This window comes from Aspergillus steynii (assembly GCF_002849105.1).
Source record: "Aspergillus steynii IBT 23096 chromosome Unknown P170scaffold_4, whole genome shotgun sequence".
Taxonomy (NCBI): domain Eukaryota; kingdom Fungi; phylum Ascomycota; class Eurotiomycetes; order Eurotiales; family Aspergillaceae; genus Aspergillus; species Aspergillus steynii.
The window spans coordinates 3,613,071-3,631,816 of record NW_020194401.1 but is presented as its reverse complement, the minus strand read 5'-3'; the positions used below and the strand labels follow the sequence as shown (position 1 = coordinate 3,631,816).

General features: G+C 48.4%; 8 protein-coding genes across 8 annotated transcripts; 4 read left to right on the top strand and 4 right to left on the bottom strand.

Moving 5' to 3' along the window:
- Positions 1 to 339: 339 nt before the first annotated feature.
- P170DRAFT_465066 (uncharacterized protein) lies at positions 340 to 1,944 on the bottom strand (the record flags this gene model as incomplete). Its single annotated transcript, XM_024852295.1, has 6 exons — positions 1,752 to 1,944; positions 1,357 to 1,701; positions 1,196 to 1,281; positions 785 to 1,136; positions 422 to 730; positions 340 to 350 (listed from the first exon to the last, which is right to left on the bottom strand). Exons 1-6 carry the CDS (start codon positions 1,900 to 1,902, stop codon positions 340 to 342), a joined length of 1,254 nt encoding a protein of 417 aa, XP_024705042.1. The 5' UTR covers positions 1,903 to 1,944.
- A 1,260-nt stretch (positions 1,945 to 3,204) lies between these two features.
- On the top strand, positions 3,205 to 4,341 carry P170DRAFT_384940 (Aldo/keto reductase). The gene is made up of 2 exons (XM_024845700.1): positions 3,205 to 3,292; positions 3,348 to 4,341. Exons 1-2 carry the CDS (start codon positions 3,223 to 3,225, stop codon positions 4,307 to 4,309), a joined length of 1,032 nt encoding a protein of 343 aa, XP_024705041.1. The 5' UTR covers positions 3,205 to 3,222; the 3' UTR covers positions 4,310 to 4,341.
- A 1,400-nt stretch (positions 4,342 to 5,741) lies between these two features.
- P170DRAFT_495934 (NAD(P)-dependent oxidoreductase) lies at positions 5,742 to 6,632 on the top strand (the record flags this gene model as incomplete). Its single annotated transcript, XM_024854090.1, has 1 exon — positions 5,742 to 6,632. The coding sequence occupies one exon, from the start codon at positions 5,742 to 5,744 to the stop codon at positions 6,591 to 6,593; it is 852 nt and encodes a 283-aa protein (XP_024705040.1). The 3' UTR covers positions 6,594 to 6,632.
- A 224-nt stretch (positions 6,633 to 6,856) lies between these two features.
- Positions 6,857 to 7,564, bottom strand: P170DRAFT_437258 (GNAT family N-acetyltransferase). Its single transcript, XM_024849323.1, has one exon. It carries the CDS (start codon positions 7,468 to 7,470, stop codon positions 6,955 to 6,957), a length of 516 nt encoding a protein of 171 aa, XP_024705039.1. The 5' UTR covers positions 7,471 to 7,564; the 3' UTR covers positions 6,857 to 6,954.
- Positions 7,565 to 7,797: 233 nt separating this feature from the next.
- P170DRAFT_447336 (acetolactate synthase) lies at positions 7,798 to 9,600 on the bottom strand (the record flags this gene model as incomplete). Its single annotated transcript, XM_024850868.1, has 2 exons — positions 7,798 to 9,491; positions 9,570 to 9,600. 2 exons carry the CDS (start codon positions 9,598 to 9,600, stop codon positions 7,798 to 7,800), a joined length of 1,725 nt encoding a protein of 574 aa, XP_024705038.1.
- Positions 9,601 to 11,909: 2,309 nt separating this feature from the next.
- On the top strand, positions 11,910 to 12,392 carry P170DRAFT_476022 (uncharacterized protein; the record flags this gene model as incomplete). The annotated part of the gene is made up of 3 exons (XM_024853311.1): positions 11,910 to 12,096; positions 12,185 to 12,279; positions 12,342 to 12,392. 3 exons carry the CDS (start codon positions 11,910 to 11,912, stop codon positions 12,390 to 12,392), a joined length of 333 nt encoding a protein of 110 aa, XP_024705037.1.
- A 309-nt stretch (positions 12,393 to 12,701) lies between these two features.
- P170DRAFT_465062 (uncharacterized protein) lies at positions 12,702 to 14,453 on the bottom strand (the record flags this gene model as incomplete). The annotated part of the gene is made up of 4 exons (XM_024852294.1): positions 12,702 to 12,823; positions 12,859 to 12,991; positions 13,270 to 13,298; positions 13,427 to 14,453. 4 exons carry the CDS (start codon positions 14,451 to 14,453, stop codon positions 12,702 to 12,704), a joined length of 1,311 nt encoding a protein of 436 aa, XP_024705036.1.
- A 2,127-nt stretch (positions 14,454 to 16,580) lies between these two features.
- P170DRAFT_447335 (uncharacterized protein) lies at positions 16,581 to 18,508 on the top strand (the record flags this gene model as incomplete). Its single annotated transcript, XM_024850867.1, has 5 exons — positions 16,581 to 17,096; positions 17,158 to 17,325; positions 17,383 to 17,468; positions 17,521 to 17,604; positions 17,656 to 18,508. The coding sequence occupies 5 exons, from the start codon at positions 16,581 to 16,583 to the stop codon at positions 18,506 to 18,508; spliced, it is 1,707 nt and encodes a 568-aa protein (XP_024705035.1).
- Positions 18,509 to 18,746: the final 238 nt, after the last annotated feature.

Below are 18,746 nucleotides of genomic sequence, written 5' to 3'. Positions count from 1 at the left end.
TATTAATGGTAGCCAGGCAATATGTTTCCAACGCTGCGCCGCTAATCAAAAGTCCCACTGTTGCTGAAATATTTCAAATTCGAAGGCTCTAGACCAACACCACCTCACTCCACCATCTCATTCACGATGTGATGAATTAAAGATACGATTTCGTGTCGGTTTTCTTCCCAGGCCTGAATCGTACTGTAGGAATACTAAAAGCTGGTTAGCCAATCGGGATCCACGCAGGAATTGTTCAAATAAGGGTTCTAACTGTAGCGTCCGGGTTTATTCTGACGAATGTCCAGGAAATGCCGCGGGTGCACAACCCGTAGATTGTGTTATTTGTGCATCCTGCGCTTATCCTGGAGCTGAATAACATTCCTGACAGAGTTAGCCCGTGGATAAACACTGCTTGGGGGTATTGGTATAGAATACTTACCCATATAGGCCACTAAAGGACAAAGGCCGTCCTCCCATTCTCCGGCCACGAGGATGGGAAATACGCTGTGTGGGTCGTTCTTCTTTCTGATAGAGTAATCCGTGCTCCCATGAACAGTAATACTTCTGTCACGATAGAGGCATGATGTCTCTATGTGGCAATCGGTCCCACCTAACTGTAGATAAAGACATCGGTTTATCATTGGGTCGCTGATCAACGTGAGAAAGATGAGTTCTATGAGGGGTCTAGCGGGCTGTTCAAAAACCCAGGACTTGTATGTTGCAAGGTTGTACATTTTCCAAACCGAGACTAATTTAGTTAGCAAATCATTCGCAATCAACAAGCCCAAAGGCTGGTACTCACTGATATGGTCAATACTTGATGTCTCCACCAAGGTAGGCTCGAACAAGTGAACTTGTTCAGGTTCCATCCTCAAGTTAAAAGCCTCCTCTGCATCCTTTAACCACATTCCCTTGATGGGCCAAATGTTGGACTTCCCTAACGAAACCGACACGAGGTAATCCTTTCCAGTCTTATTACCGAAGCTCCTTTCAACAATGCATCCTGTAGCCTCGGTCACACTCTGACTCCCTAAATCCGAGTTGCCATACACTTTGTACGCTAGATTGTTGGCCTCTTTCGTAATTCTCTGAAGATGATCCAGGATCAAACGCTGTTCCCTTTTCTTGTTCCAATCAAACGACTTAAGAAATAGCTTTAATGTAAAAAGCATGATTAGTTCACATAGACAGACCTGGAATGGACGACTCGTACTTGACCACTAGGAGAAACCCTCATAAAATGCCACTTGTAACTGTCAGTAACGATGCCGTATATCTGTCTTGAGTCCTCGCTGCCGCCTGGCGTAAGGTATGGCCACTATAAATTCGTCACAAAGGCTCTCCAGCATCGTTAGACAAGAGGATAACACCTACGTAGCGCCCCAGTCAGTGTATTCTCCTTACCATCAGACATTGCTTCCATCCTTTGGACAACGAGGTTAGTTTCCAAGTTATCCCTGTCTCCGTACCAAAGTGCATCATCGACTTGGAAACCGTACTGATGTTCCTCGTAATCAAATGAGTGCGACATGGTAACTTGTTGATTGAACTCCAAACGCATTCGGCGTAACTGCTCGGGTAATGACCCATGTCTGGCTCGGTACTTTTCCATCACAGATCCGATTATTGACAGGAGGATAGCATCAACACGGGGATGGATAATTATAAGACTGCTAGGAGGGATATCGAGTCCTAGTCTGTAGCTTTCAAGTTGATCATCTTAGGCGCGGTTAGTAATAGCGACATTGACTAAGCTCTACAACACCCACGAAGATGTGACGGAGGGCGAACTAGTCGCGTAAAGGGACGATTCCAGAGTAGACAGCGTTGCAGCCAACAGGTACCGATGTGATCGAGACTTTTTTCCAAGTCATCGATAGCTAGGTTGACCTTCTCAGATCCAGATTCGGAAGAGCCCATATTGTTTTGCCGCACGTGTTGGGCTAATGGTGATTGAAGGACCCAAATGTAGATGGTAAGAAATGGATTGATTATCGTGTGTTGTTAGTGCAAGGATAAGTGAAGAAATGAGTCCTAAATGAAATGATGGCAGTCTTACGCTGTGTTGAGTCACTGTGACAAAATCATACGCGCGCCGCTATGGAGGCCCAAAGAGCCGCTCGATCGGGAAGGGCGACCCGCAGGATCAAATACAATTACAGATGTCCCTGCGAAGTTTCAGTTTAACCACGAAGACTTCCGGGGCTAGTTTGGATGAGCGAAGGGGAATATACGTGTGCTCTAGGCCCTTCGCTGGTAGGACGAAAAGTCAAAAACTAAATCATCGCGAAGTCCAAGGTCTCGGAATCACCCTCGGAGGGTTCCCACTCAGAGATGTATCAGATAGATTCTTGGATAAACGCACGCGTCATACAAGATATATAATGCTGGTGGTATCAGCTCCTCTCTGGTAATTTCGTTTTTGCTTCATGTCTGCTCACATTTCGACCAAAGCCTCTTTGAAATATTGTTGTTTTCTTTAGTCCTATTGTTACTATTATTTCTATTACTAGGAATTTTCGAACGAACAAATGGTAATTGCTATCGATGTTACGATTTTACTTTTTAGTAGATATATCGTTGTCACCAAGTTCCTAGGCTCTGGTTCCCTCTTCAAGCCTGAATATTAATACCCCAACTCTGGTTGCTCTCTTCCTATTACAATAGGTTTCAACCCATATTTCTGACAAAAAGCCTTTATCAATCACCATATTCCCTGGATGATATATTTATATGTACTGAGTCAATCCGTGAGTTCCTCCTAGCTCACATGGCGTGTTTCATCCAGTTCCACCGAGTTAAATCCACAGCTTTGGCCAATATTTCTCTGTAAAAGCGGCTAATAGCTTAGTGTAGACCCTTGTTTTCTCGGCTAATATCAACGGTGTCTCAAGTGTCATAAACCCGGGCCGAACCAACGTCCTCATTCGTGGCTTGGTGGAGTGCCGATGGAATGGTGTGGAGTGGCAGATCGCAAAGCCCCCCGCGTTTTATATTACCGATATCACTGCTATAAGAGCATGTCACCCAAGAGGCCATCTTTGCTTGTCTATATCATGAAATTGAAACAAGCGCCCCGAGACGTTGCCCTTCCTTCCCCCATTTTCGTTTCTCTCACTGCGCAACATTGTAGATTCCCTTCGCCAACCCGTCGAGTATCTGGATCAATTTCCCCTCAATATACTCACCATGTCGGAAGGCACCCTCTCTATTCCCGTGCGGCAGTTCGATCCGAAAGGTATGCAATATCGCTTTCTTGGCAAAACCGGTCTGAAAGTGTCGGCCTTGTCGTTCGGATCCTGGGTAACGGGTAAGCACTAGCAATACCCCCTCTTTTCCTCTCCCCCACTAACAAACCTCTCCAGTCGGCGGCCAAGTCGGATACGAATCCGCGCGCGATTGCGTCCTCGAAGCATGGAACCACGGCGTCAACTACTTCGACACGGCAGAGGCCTACGCCTCCGGGGAGTGCGAGCGAGTGTTCGGCCAGATTATCAAGGATCTGAACTTCAAGCGAAGCGATTTGGTGATCTCAACGAAATTATTCTGGGGCGGACCGGGCCCTAACGACACCGGGCTCTCGAAAAAGCACCTCGTCGAAGGCATGAAAGCTTCGCTGGATCGACTTGGTCTGGACTATGTGGACATTGTGATGGCTCATCGCCCAGATCCGCTTACTCCGATGGAGGAAATCGTGCGTGGGTTTACGCATATCGTGAACTCCGGACAGGCGTTGTACTGGGGGACGTCGGAGTGGAATGCCCATGATATCGAGCGGGCTCATCATATGGCTGCTGTTCACCATTTGATTCCTTCCTCGTGTGACCAGCCGCAGTATAACGCGTTTTGGAGGGAGAGGGTGGAAAAGGAGTTGCTTGCTGTGATTCGAAACTATGGCTATGGTTTGACGATCTGGTCGCCTTTGGACAACGGCGTGTTGACCGGGAAGTACAACGAGGGGATCCCGTCGGATTCCAGATTTGCGGCGGCGACTGTAACTGGTTCTACCAAGCAAGACATGGTTAACTTCGGCAAGGCTTTGGATACGCCAGAGGGACAATCCAAGTTGAAGCGGGTGCAGGAGTTGAAAAAGGTGGCTGATCAATTGGGCTGTACCACTGCTCAGCTGGCGTTGGCGTGGTGCTTGACTAACGAGAGCGTCTCGACGGTGATCACTGGGGCAAGTCGTCCTCAGCAAGTGGTGGAGAATATGAAGGCTGTGGCTGTTTATACTCAGCTGAAGGAAAACGCCGAGGTTCGAGCAAATATCGAAGGTATCCTTGGGAATACGCCTGTTCAGCCACGCCTCTTTGGACGGTGGGCGTAACTGAAAATTACCCAATTTTTGGTAGTCAGTCCATAGTCAAGCAATAATGGATTCTAAATTCACATTCCATCTGTATGAACAGTATGACATCTGCATGCTTTGAGGGAAGTTGAATAGTTTGTTCCTGCCTCGAATGGAGACCAGTGCAAGTGGCAGGGGTGCATGAATGTGGACCGCGAATCATGCTATTATGCCGCTTATGGGGCCAAGTCGTTTAAAGATGCTCTGAGCTTCGAGTTCGACAATGGTATGAGGGTTATTGCGCCTGAGAGTGCCAAAGGAGCAACGTTCAGTGCCGGGGCGGGGCGACATAGAGAGTTCAAGTTTGAGGCAAAGCTATGACTTCCTCTACTTGACCTCGACCTTACCACATATTTGAGCTCTATTAAGTGAGTAATCGCCATTAGCGTAGTAACCGAGGCTCTTTCAAACACAACTGCATCTTGTTTCCAGTATATATTTACTTTTGCGCCCCGGTAGCAGACATTCTCGGCGTTTGAAACATCTACTCTTGTCTTTATTTCTTCTGAAATTAGTTGCCATCAATCTCGTATCCAAGTGACGTATGAGAGCACATGAGACTGATTTGAGTTATGAACCTAGTCAGATGTATGGAGCGTGGCAAACAAGAAGACAACGGTCGATCTTGAATGGTCTATTGCGGCAACATGGTACAGGAACAGGCGGCTTTCTAGAGCCGAGAGTAAAAGCAGAGGACCTTCCACAGGGCTTTCCTTGACTTTTCAGAATTAAAGGTGCTCGAAGTAACACTCAGCCTGGGAACCGAGGTCAAATAGTCCGATGCTAGCCGCAAATAACCGGTCAGGTGTATACATTTACCCTGGTCCATCTGGCTGAGCTTTGACCAAATTTGGACGTTCCTGCAAGGGTCAATATTTCACCCCTGAAACGAGGGACTGAATGTTTCTGGCTCTGTATTACCTGAGGAGAGAGACTATACCGGAACCTGGGCATTTCACCAAGCCATGACGTAGGGCGTACGTGGAGTACTGAGGATAGAACCGGTTATCGACACAGATGGGCACCATGTGGTCTTCCTTTATTTAGTAGGTAAGTGGTGCCGGTTGATTATGATATCAAACGTATTACTTGCAGCCTTCTACTTTCTTTTGTAGGTGGCAAATATTTACCGATTACTATATCAGGGTGTTACACAATTTCTAAGCCATAGGAAGAAAATGATATTTCCTAGGAGGAACTCAATAACAGTCCAAATGACCCTGAACCGCCCCTCAAAACCTTGAAATAATGCCAAGCGAGCCTAAGCTTAACCAAATAGCATCTGAAGGAATCCATAAGAACCCCTGATATACAATGGCCTATAAAAATGATAGAATTCTGCCCAGTTATACAATGTACAACCATCAACCACTACCAAGATTAACGTCACTTCTTTAACTATACCTCCAATATGCACATCGGCTTCATTGGCCTCGGCATTATGGGCGTTCCCATGGCGCTCAACCTGTCCAGAAAATACCCCCTCACGGTGTGGAATCGCAGCCCGTCAAAATACAGCCTCTTAGAGCAAGCAGGTGCCAGTATCGCAGAAACGCCAGCCCAGGTGATGAAAAGATCTGATATAATCTTTGTTATGCTATTTGACAGTACCGCTATCAAATGCATTCTTGACGACGAGTTTAAACGAAGCCTCCGCGGCAAGATTCTCGTGAACGCCAGCTCCGTGGAAGTCGAATTCAGCTACTTTCTCGCAGACGAGGTACGCCGCGCAGGAGGGGACTTTATCGAAATGCCCGTAAGCGGAAGCACGATACCTGCTGAACAAGGCCGTCTGGTCGGATTGATGGCTGGAGATGAAGCTGTTGCCGAACGAATCCGCCTCGTCGTGCAGCCAATTACCTGCGCGGCTGTCTACTGCGGACCAGTTGGGTTTGGCCTGAAGACAAAGTATGCAGTGAATTCGTACCTGGTTACGATGAATGCCGGACTCGCGGAGTCAATGAATTTTGCAAAGGCACAGGGGCTGGATTTGAGTGCTTTTGGTCAGGCTTTGGCAGCTTGTCCATTGGCTTCACCGTACTCAAAAGTGAAAGTGAAAAAGATGTTGGCGGGAGACTGGTCGGCCCAGGCTCCTATCAGCGGCATCTATACTAGTATCCAGCTGATTGAGGCTGCTGTGGCAGGGGCAAATACGCATTCTCCGGTTCTGCATATTTGCAGTAAGCTATACCAAGAGGCTAATCGATCTGGACTCGGCGAGGAGGATATGATTGCAGTGGCTAAGGTCATCGAGAATTTGTGATTTTTCATGTCTCACTCAAAGACTTGTGGAATATCTTTGGGCTTAAAGTTAGCTCAATAAGTATACTTCTCTTGTTACATCAGACATTGGCTACGTCACCCGAGCCAGTGTAGATTCTTGAATGGTATTCAACTCCTCTCCTTTGACCCACGGATGTTAGGGCTTTAGCATCACATGGGCAGATGCGCTTGGATTGTCGGCCTGAGGTATCCCGTTATTCAAGATAGTAGCTGGATCAAAAGAATTGAATTTACATGTATAGCAAAAGGAGATATGTCTTATATACATAGCATACATACGCACACATTCAAGCATTCATACCACTAACACCCTGTTACTCAATGATCATAACATCTAAACCTTAAAGCACCAACTCCCAACACTCCCCGACCAATCCCTCACCCAATGTACCATCCTCCTCCGAAGCAACCAGCCTATACCCAGCCCTTTCATACTGCCGCCTTGCAGACAGCAGAACACTTTGCGTCCATAGCGTAATCCGCGAATACCCGACTTCCTTTGCGAATCTCGTACATTGATCAATCAACACAGCACCAAGCCCAAGACCGCGCGCAGCAGGCTCGACAAGAAGGACTCGTAGTTTGGCCGCATTGTCTTTGGCGGCTTTATCCTTGACCAGCATGATGCAGCCGAGGAATTCACCGTCGCGCTCCGCAATCCAGCATCGTTCTTTCTCAGGATCGTGTTGGTCGAGAAAGTCGGCTGTGATTCTGCCGACGATGGGTTCTATGGCCTGACCCCATCCGTATTCTTTTTCGTAGAGGACTCCGTGGCGGTGAGTGATCCAGCCCATGTCGCCCGGGCGATGAGATCGGAGCGTGTATGACCCAGATGGGGTGGTGGATGTTGATCCCATTGTGGCTGGGTGTTGTGTTTGTAGGTTGATGATACCTGATAAAACACAATTGCGTTAGAGGGGCTTTTCGGGCTGGTGGATCGGATCTCATTATTTGATCCGCATTCATATACTAAGTCTTTCTAGTTGAGTAGTATCTTCTGGAACCCTTAGGAGCATAATCAGATGAGTCACCCGTTTCATTAGTGGGGCATTCTCGGGCAATACGAAGCCTAGGCCTTGTGTATGGAACCATTCGTGGCGATAGCATTGCAGTGTAATAAGATTCTGCAGGAGCATACAATTTGAAGTTACCACGCCTCCGTTCCTTTAAAGTACAGGGTTCCTTCAAGGTCCGGAACTGTCCTCATAGAACAAGAATTCATCAAGACCTTTCCCAGCTGGCACCATTGGCAATGTCAGCGCCTTTTTCGTCACCATGACTTCCAACACCGCAGGTCCACGACTATTCAGCAGCCAATTCAACTTGTTCCTTACATCAGCTGGGTCTAAGCATTTTTCAGCCTGGACGCCCATCGCTCGAGCCGTCTTCACAAAGTCCGGGTTTATATTGTGACTGTGTGCAAAGCGACGCTCATAGTGGAGTGTCTGGATGTTGGTCACCATGCCTTGCTCCTCGTTATTCAGAATGATCGCTTTCACGTCGATATTGGATTGCCTGGCCGTTAGGAGCTCGCTTAGAGTCATACTGAAAGACGCATCGCCGTCGATGTCGATTACCAGCGCGTCTGGACGCCCGACCTTCGCGCCAATGGCAGCAGGTAGTCCAAACCCCATGGTGCCTAGTCCTCCGGACGTGACCAAAGTTCGAGGATATCTCCAGCGAAAGTGCTGGGCTGTCCACATCTGATGCTGGCCCACACCCGTGGTAATGATGGTGCGGTTTTTAATTGGATCGAGCAAGTCGTTCAGCTCCTCGATGACCTTCTGGGGCTTGATGAGGCCGCTCTTTGCTCGTCCCTGTTCGAACGCCTGGAATGGGTACTTCGCCTTCCATTCGCTTATTTGCGCGTGCCATTCTGGTCTTTGAGCTTGCTGGATGTGCGGGAGTAGGACTTCGAGGTTCTCAGCGCAGTCACCCTCCACCGCGATCGTGGCCTCGACCACTTTATTGATGTTCTTCGGCGAGATATCGAAATGAATGATTCCGCCACGACCCTGCTGCTCGGCTCGTCGTGCCTCGGGTGCAAACTTGGGAATGCTACCTGTGACTCGGTCATCAAAACGCGCACCTAGGCAGATAATCAAGTCGGCGTGCTGCATGGCCATATTTGCATAGCCCGAACCATGCAATCCGAGCAGGTGTAGAGACTTCGGGTCAGTCTCGTCGAATGCCCCTAGTCCCTGGAGACTTGTGGTGACAGGAATAGATGCTTTGTCGGACAGCTCTTTAAGTAGCTTCGGTCCGTCGGGAGATCCCAGCACACCGTATCCTACGTAAAGAACAGGTTTCTTGGCCACGTTGATGAGGTTTCCCGCGCGCTGAATAGTGTCCATGATTTGTTTCTGCCGAACCTCACGGAATGTATCTTCTACGCGACTTGAGGCAGCCACGCTCATGGTGCTGATCGGCAGAGCCTTCTCCAATTTTCCGGTGGATATATCCAACGGGAGCTCGATCAACACCGGCCCCGGACGACCACTCGTCGCGATGTTGAACGCCTCGGTGATCCGGCGCGGTAACTCAGAAACATCTCTCACGCTGACATTCCATTTCGTGCATGGCTGTGTTATCGCGAGAATATTGGCTTGCTGCTCTGAGCTCTCTAGATGTGCTGGCACCTGTCCGCAAAATACAACCATGGGTGTGCCGTCCGCAAGCGCATCCATCAGCGGCGTAACCATATTCGTAGCCCCGTATCCGTTTGTCACGACCGCGATTCCGGGCTTCCCTGTCACCCGGGCATATCCCTGGGCCATATGTCCAGCTCCCTGTTCATGTTGTGGGGTGATGCGCTTGAGTTGGTTCGATGCGTCTAGGACGTTGAGGACGGGGATGATCGTTTCACCGGGGTAGCCAACTAGGTTGGCCCGACATTTGTCAGTATTTTAGCTTCATTGGGATAAAGCAAAGAGGTAGGGAATATTTATGAACTAACAGAAATCCTTCACGCCATGCTTAATGAGCATTCGTTGAATAATCTCTCCGCCCGTCAAACCCACAAATCTAGACCATCATGGTGGGCGGTTAGTATCTCGCGCAAGGAAGTAGCGAAGGAGCACTAACGAGTCGTCTAACTCAATCTTTGTTGGTCTTAACCTCTTTGCAGTAGTCCAGGATGTTTGCGACGTGTACGAAAGTGGTACGATTCTGTGTTTCGTTCTATCGGGGAGGTCAGTAGACGCCGTGGGACAGAACTGTTGTAACCAACATCTTCATCGCCTGTTCTCGCTCTGCACTGGGAGATGGCAAGATAGAGGGCTCGATGACATCCTGATAATTTGGACTAGTGACAGTCTGTGACTGAAGAGATCGTACAGCTGCGCGCTGGCAGACGGGGCGTGCCCTGGTCGCAATAAGTCGGAGCATACCGGACTTCGCAACAGTTTTGCCTTCAACTAAGCCAAATAGAATTAAAAAGAAAAAAGACTTGAAGCAAACGAATCGCTTTAAAGCGACTTCGATGAATGGATTGTACCCAAGTAGATGTCTCCGACCCCGGAGTCAAGGCGTAGGTTGGTCTAGAGCATTATATTTGCTGGCGCTTGACTGGATGACTCACTGACTGTCCATGAAACAAAGCCCCGATCTCGGGAATACCCCCAGGTCTCTGTGGGCGCTAAACATCAGACCAGGGACTTGGCTACGAGATGTCCCCTATCGATGCCAGTGGACTAGCCATTGGACGCAAGAACATCGGTGACTCACTGGTCTGATTTAGGTACTTATTTATATTGCACGGCATGGGAAATTTTGAGTATCCACGATACAAAGACTCCAAGGCCCAATGTTATTACTTACTCTTTTACCGAGCAAAAGGCAGACTAGAACACTTTCGCAGACAAATGTGTTTCATCCCCGGATCGCTCTTGTTGTAGCAGGGAGCAACCGGAAAAGGGTTTATAACCACCCTCCACACCATGTTGCCACACACCAGGAGTCCAAGATATGTGAAGCCCTAGCCCAATTGGGTATGTTGATGCCTTATTAGGAGAATTGGTGCCTTATATTATCGACCATCATGTGGCATTTCACGATTCTTCTACACTTGTTGTATCCTGTTGTTGTTTGAGGATTTCTTTTGATTCTTCTTCTTTTTATTTGTCTCTCTATTCTGACTGAGGCTCTTCATTCACCTACATTTCATAGTAAATGGAAAGGAAAGGGTGTGAAATGCCCTTCGGATATCCTGACGTCGGCTAAGGGTCCGCTCCAATAGATATAGTAAGGATCATCATAATTAAATCATTTGGTTACAATTCTGGTGTACCACATTCTCATCCGGATGTTTCCTTGAACCAGCACTACGCCTTTTGTTTGTAGCCCCAAAAGCAATCATCCCAATTCAATTCGAGTTGGATCCCGTGGGGTTTGCTCAATTCTATCGAAACGCCGCCCTAGTCGCAGAATTAGACACATTCGTTATACTTTTATCCATTGATACATCAAGGACTCATCCAGGAACAGATTATTACGATCCCCTAGGAATGATCGACAACAGAGATTAGGCCCCTTGTAAGCGACTCAAACGCTTAATCCACTCTGAAGGTAATACCGATAGCGGACGTCTTTCAAAATGGCATTTTTGAGTATTCTTGAGCATGCTTGACCTGCAAAATCTGCAAGGGCAAGGCAGGGAGCACAAACTCTATTTAGAACCTAAACATGAGAGAGCGCGGATGATTTGCCTTGCATGGCACTTTATTTGTGATTGAGCTCGGCGGTCACGGCTGTGCAACACTGGAATCACATATAGAGCGTGAATTGCGTTTTCTTGAGGGTTTAATATTTGGTTGCGAAGAGATAGTCGTTTTAACCGAACACCGAGTATCTAAAACGGAAATGTCGAATGTTTGCTGGTCGCAGTTCGTGTTCCCAAATTCCGACCTAATGAACTGTGCATATTCGGTTCGAGAAATCGATGGTTCAGGGAATGCCGACAAATACATGCATTTAGCTTGTCCGGAAACACTGGTAACGCTTCTTATTGGATAGGTATCAGTAGGACAGTTACATTAGAGCAAATTTGACAGGGTTAAAGAAAGGTACCCCGTGCAGCTATAACCCAATGCACCGATTGATGCAAGGGGGTCTAAGCTTCAGGCCCTTGTTTCCATTGCCACAACAAATAATGTACCTAACAAAGCAGGCATACGCCATGTTACTATTAACTGAAAAATATAAAGCTGCGGCCATTCCAGTTTCAAGCCCTGTTCAGAGACATTTATTCTCAAACCAAATCACATTCCCAATATCCACACCTCACCCAACATCCAAAATGAAGTTCACCCTTTTCTCCCTCCTCGCAGCTGCCTCCTTCGTGGCTTCCCAGGAGCTTCCTACCTGCGAGGCTGGAACCTTGAAGTGCTGTCGCGATGTGGTGCAGTACTCCGAGCTGCCCTCGTACGTGCTGGAATACTATGGCATTGACCCCGAGCTGAACGACGCCAATGCTTGCTCCGACGGTGAGTTTCACCTTTTTTCCCACATCCATAACTTCTTTGTTGCTAGAGCTTCCCCGTTTTCCTGTAACTAATCAATCCTTTCTGACAGGAATTGATCTCGTCGACGAATTCGATGTCGCCCGCTGCAATGCCAACGGCGAGTCTTTGCAATGCTGTGGCGCTTTCGTCTCTGCTCGGCCTCCGGTAAGCTATTTTTCAATCTAACCTACTGAGATCGGATTCCTAACAATGCTTCACTTCCACAGCTCGGCGACGACTCTATCACTCTCAATTGTGAGGACGTTTTCCAGTACTAGACAGAGGCATTCATCATGGGGTCTTTGCATTCCAATTGGTATTCAACTGAGTTGAATGGAAAAGGGGCCATCTGGAGGTGGCCTTATAGAAGTTCCACAACATATGGTCTCTACACCAGAAGACACTGTGACCTTTAACATCCATAGTCTTAATACAAGAACCATTTACTTTACAATACATCGATGCTCTGGTGTCAAATGGCATTCACGCGGACCTGTGATGAAGCAGATCCAATTGATATGATCGAACGCAGGAAAGGAAGGTTTTATTGACTGACAAATTATTAGGGCAGGCAGCAGCCCAAACTATTAAACGAAGACCCAGACCACGCCAATGATAGCAGTGATCTCTGCCGATATCGCTGCGAGTCTCAATCGTACGTTGCTCTTCATGCTCATGGGATATGTGAGCAGAGTATTGTTCCTCACTTCTACGGAATGTTTGAAAACTTTAATCCTGGCCTACTTGGGGAATATGGTCCATATTTTGAAGAGGACAAGGGGTTCTCAAGCGCACTGCTGTTGGAGTATCTTCCACACGCGATTGGCTTCCGAGATGCAGATCTTTCGCCCGACATGATCAGTACAGCAACCCGTAACTTGGACATAATTCATAGTGCTGGTGTTATTCACAACGATACATATCCCAGGCAGGTTCTCACTATTCCTGGAGAGTATCCTCAACGGGTGATTTGGATAGATTTTGATGTGTCAATCATGTTTCCGGCGGAGCGGAAACGGGGCTGTCTTGATTTTCATCAGGAAGTTTACTTCGACGGAGAGCTTTTTCAAAGCAGTGTTCACAGGATGTTACTAGAGGGCTCTAGCCGATCGCCTGGAGCCACTAGGACCTGACCTTCCAGTCTATAAGACATACATGAAAACCAAACGTTCCCGAATTTGATCCTATATCGCGACTTGAAATGCCAGATAACCTGAATTTGCAACCTGAATTGGCAGATATTTAAACGAGATTGACGGACCATTCAAGAACCCCTAAGCCATCAAGATGACTCAATTTGGCTGCGACGCACGGAGCTTCGATTTGATCAGTTCCATCGTTCGTGGAATCTCAGATCGATTGCTTTCTGCCAATACTCCCATCTCCTTTTCGATAAACCTTTGAGCAGATACACTATTCACACCTACCCCTGTGATTACAGAAACTTCCATCCCAATTTGACCAAGAAGCTCCTTGGCTCCCCAAGCCGCGACAAAGTCCGACACAGCAACGATGAGAGCAAGCATATGCCTCTGGATTGCTTCACAAGTCAAGACGTCCTTTACGTGATATCCACCAAGGATTCCGTCCCCAAACTCCACGATGATTACATCTGGATTGCTCTGACTAGCTGCCAAGAGGAGTCGCAAGGCTGAGGAAATCACCTCATCCACATCACCGCAGGTTGAAGGAATTCCAGCATCGACGATCCCAAACACCGGATCTGCGCCTTCTTGTCGCAGCCTAGGCTTATCCCGCGGAGAACCCGAACCAGTGACTTTACAAGCCGCGACACGCAGACCTTTAGCGGTCAACTGACGGACCAATTGGCAGACCATTCCTGTTTTTCCCACTTCCATGCACGTACCCGCCACCCCGATGAGCGGCGCCAAACGAGGCACCTCGTCGCCAGGCGGTAGAGGCGGAACAGTCGCCTTCATCATGAACGGTTGTCCGTCAGTGCCAGGGATCGTCCCCAGGACTGTCAGCGTTGGCGGATAGCCGTAGTCTTCGTTAACGCCCTCCAGAACTCCGCCAAATCCGCTCTCGCCTAATAGCTCGATCGTATCCCCGGGGAACAGTTTGGTCGGTACGTCGCCGCTGCATCCGTGGGTGGCACATCGCTTGCCCAGGATGACAGGGAAGATATCGTTTTCAGAGATGGTGGTGAAGTCTCCGGGATTCGGGCCCTCCAGGACGTTCATCCGGTCTTTCGTGGTTTTTACGCGACATAATACAATTAGACCTTGGACTGGATTGATTTGCTCATCAACGGTGACAAGAGAAGGGATGTTGTAGCCAACGAGTAACGTGGGTATCTTGGTGATATTGTATTGCATTGCTGAGCTTTGGTTCGATGACTTGGGTAATTGAAGAACGCAAAGCTGAGAACTGGGGGGTAGGGATTTCAACAGTTACTTGATAAATTCATCATCCTCAGCACGATGTACACGTGTTTGATTATGTTTGTATCGTGTCACACGGGTTGTTTGCGACCAGTGCAATGTGTCTCTCGTACATAATGTCCACGCGGCAAGCATATGTTTGATGCTATAAATAACACTAGTCTTTACGGGCAAAGTGCGGTCAAGGAATATCCTAGATAAAATATGGGTTAATTCCAACACGCTAGACCTTTTCATTCCATACGGTAAGCCATACTCCGCCCTGTGCAGCGATAAGCTTGCCGCTCTAGGAGGATTGGAACGAGGTTGGTTTTCCTGCCCAGGACAAGCAAAAGCTCACCTTTTCCAATGCCAGGCCGAAGAACTACCAAAGAAGCGCCCGAGGGGCGGGGTCAGAATTCAAGCAATCAGACATGTCAGGGAACCCGGGAACTACTCCGACTAGTCGGAGTACAAGCATGCTCTGTAGCGCCAAGACGCTGCTGGACCTAGTTTCTGGCTTAGTACCAACCAAGGGGATGATTGATGGATTCTCCTAGAAGAATCAAGGTAGGTGTTATGGATCAATTTCCCGCAATTCCTACTGCTTCCAAATTAGAATTAGCAAGAACGTGCAGATCATGACATCATCAGATGTGCAAGCAATCGATCCAGATCGATCGCGCCTGATAGGAAAGATACTCCGATCCCGAACCAAAATGGAGGAACGGACTTTCTTTTTTGCAGCGAGGATCAGCACCTGCAGCAACTTAACAATCGCCCGTCAGCTGAAGAACTTTGCACAAGTGATAGCCTAGTTTTTCAGTAGTCATAGTGTTCAATGTTATATATCTTCTCGACATGGACCGAGCTGTGGGGTTGGCAATATATATGTGAACGGTTCGATATATATCATGACCACATCAGCGCCGGATGGGACTGACAGGCTTCAGGTAGGTGGTAATTAGTCGTGAAAAGCTGATCTTCTGCACACATCATGGCTTCACTTCGAATTACAGCATTTAAAATAGGATACTAAACAAGATATTGGAGAAGTGAGCATTAGGCTGAATCGGTCAAGAGGAAAGAGTCGAAGGAAGAAAGGAGGAGTCCGCGAGTCGATGACTTAGCAACCCCTGAGGGACTTGGAAGACTCAACTTGTGGTTCAGAATTTGTCAAGGGAAAGTCAATTTGTCAAAAGAGTCTGACACTGGCAGAGTGGACAAGATTGGCCGGGGAGTTACCCTCCGCCCGAACCGGCCAGTCTCGATTCCCTAGATAGTAGGGATCTCGGGAAATTCACGCTTCATATGCAAACCATTTTTTGTCCTTACTTCGTAGTTCGTGAAAGAAAAAGGCAAAGTCTGGTTGATTGGCGGGCGAGGGTCTTCGGTAATCCTCCAAGACTCCGAGAGACCCTGTTGGCGTTATGGACAGTGGTTGGTTGGTGCTTGTAGATCTTCCCCAAACGTGGGGCTGGCACTTGAATCTCACTCGTGCTGTTGGCTTGTTTCTTGGGACTTGGAAAACCCGATCCCCACTAGATCTCTGAACTTCCGAGAATGCTTGTACCGGCAAGGCAGGTTGGACCCGGGTACCTGGTACTAGCCCTGGAGACAAGACTACTACGGAGCACTAGTTTGTCGACGGTTCCCCTGCTATTCCCCGCTCTTTTCTGTTAACTTCAATAGATGGTACTGCTAAAACAATTGTAAGACGACAGACCATAGTCAAATTTTGCATGGGGTGATAATTTTAGAATGATATGCAGGGGTTGCTAAATGATCTTTTCAGGATGACTCGCTCGGTACACCATTGATCATGCCGATCTGGAAAGTGTGTCTGTTTTTCAGGAGACGGTTCCAGACCGTGGAAGGAGTTTGTCATGGTGTCCACTACGTGAGCCGATCCCTCGATCAGATTGATCGGCATCAGGACTTGCGTGCTCCACTGAACAATCTTTGCCGCCAGAATGTCTACCATTTACCAGCCAATTCAAGTACGGCCGACGCCCGCTGTCTTCGAGATCGATCGCCTTTGCCCACCTACCACTGTCACTCCTTATCTCTAGCATAACAACCATGGCCGACATGGCAGCCGTGCCAGGCCTCACAGTGTACAACCTTCCCACGTCGCCTCCTAATTGGGATCGCGTGGGGGTCTTCTACATAGCATTCTGCTCTGTATGGACCGCTCTTTTACTTGCCGGGATGGTGTTCTGCTTGTTTAACCGCCGTGTCCCAATGCTCAGGGTCCGCGGCCTGCCGCTTTCATTCTCTGCTATCGCGCTTCTCCATGTCTACTGGATTCTCGGCCAGATCACCTATCCGATTGGCGCGACGATGCCGACTGTCCTTGCCTACGATATTCAGTATTTTGGCATGGGTATTTACTTTCCGCTAGGAATCGCCCTGTTCCATGCCTCCAACCTTCGCTTTCTTCACGTCGCAAAGCTCCAGCGACAGCAGTTTGCTCATCCCGAACTTCGAGCCGGAAGACGATGCAATGGCTCCGACACTTCGTGGCTGTGTCGACTACGAAATATGGATTACATGAAAAGAGCCTTCCTTTTTATCGGTATTGGAATGGTCTTGCAGGTGTGTAGAGCGACTCTCGACTAAAAGTTGGCTTTCCGGAAGCTGATACCCATGGTACTAGTTCATCCTCTCCGTCTGCATGTGGCTGGCTTGCGCCAAGTATCATCCGACCTACGGTATTCCCGGAACCGAGTTGAAGGGCTCGACAGTCCCTGAGCAGATCTTGGACCTGGGCCGAGGATGGGAATGGTGGCCATCCATGTTGTGGCAAGTCATCTGGACTTGGATCGTAAGTTCCAGAATTATAACAATCAGATGCATCTGCTTACATCGATCGTCCGGTTAGGCCGCTCCATTGCTCATCTGGAAAGCCTGGGGAATCCGCGATACGATGGGCTGGCGGACTCAGACAATCGCCTGCTGCGTCTCGAGGTATGTGAGCCATCTAGGGTTGCGAAAGTCCCGTCACTAACACTCTCCTCAGTCTCCATGCGACCCCGATGTTCCTGATCGCATCGTACGTTCCTGCCTTTCAGAAGGTGAATGTTTACTTCACGCCGAGTCAATGGTAAGAATAGATTTGGCGAATAAAAGGTATCGATTGGCTAACCTGGTCTAGGATCCATGTGTCGATCATGATGTTCGAGATCTTCACTGTATTCGTTCCAATCTTCGAAGTCATCAAGCTCTGGGTCATGAGCTGGAGGACAAACGATTTGATGACCAAGTTGAACTCGGGATCTTCATCAACCTTGTTCGGAGGATCCCTGTCTCTAGACAACAAGAGCCCAATGTCGTCTAGCTTCGCCGAAAAAGGGAAGGCAGTTGAGGTTGTAAACGAAGGCAGTAATGACCGAACATATACAATGGAAGCTCTTGAGGCCGCCCTCGCAACGAAACCCGAAGAACTCCAAGAGTTCGCAGCACTTAGCGACTTCTCCGGCGAAAACATCGCCTTCCTCAGCGAAATGGCCAAATGGAAATCGGCCTGGCCCAAGAGACTCGACATCGAAAACGAGCAGCAGGTAATCGGTGCATTCAACCAGGCGCTGCGCATCTACGCCGGTTTCATCAGCACCCAAGACGCCAAGTTTCCGCTTAACATCTCGTCGCACAGTCTCAAGCACATGGAATCTGTCTTCGAGAAGCCCGCTCGCATCCTGTTTGGCGAGAAGATCGTCAACCATACATCGCCGTTCGATGTTGACCCGTTCGCCTCATCGTCTAATACGATTCTTGACATTCAGGCGAACTATACGGGAGTAATCCCCGCTGGCTTCGACATGGCCATCTTTGACAGTATCCAAGACCACGTCAAATACTTGGTTTTGACCAACACCTGGCCGAAGTTTGTTCAGGCGATGAGCCGCCGCTCTGAAGACACGGAGTACAGCGCCTATTCAGCAGAATCGGAGACATCATTGTCGAGCTGGATTTCGGATACGCGAAGGAAGCTGAAATCATTCCTTTGAAGGCATCCATTCTATGAAGTATTATGGGCATGTGGTATGCTGGAACGGTGTTATGCCTTTGGTATATTACTATCATTTAACCTTCTCTGTAGATATTCTCAGGGGTCACGTTCTTTTAATTTCACTTATGTGTTAATATGTCATTGGCCTCTCAAGGTTGGTACCCGATAAGGGAAAGAAGGGCTTGAAGAACTGGAATACCGCCGAAGCCAGACCCACAGTCAAACGCGTTGAGACT

Coding starts and splice junctions, on each gene's coding strand:
- P170DRAFT_384940 (XM_024845700.1), top strand. CDS start 3,223: ATGCAATATCGCTTTCTTGGCAAAACCGGTCTGAAAGTGTCGGCCTTG. Junction 3,293..3,347: donor GTTCGGATCCTGGGTAACGG/GTAAGCACTAGC, acceptor AAACCTCTCCAG/TCGGCGGCCAAGTCGGATAC.
- P170DRAFT_437258 (XM_024849323.1), bottom strand. CDS start 7,470: ATGGGATCAACATCCACCACCCCATCTGGGTCATACACGCTCCGATCT.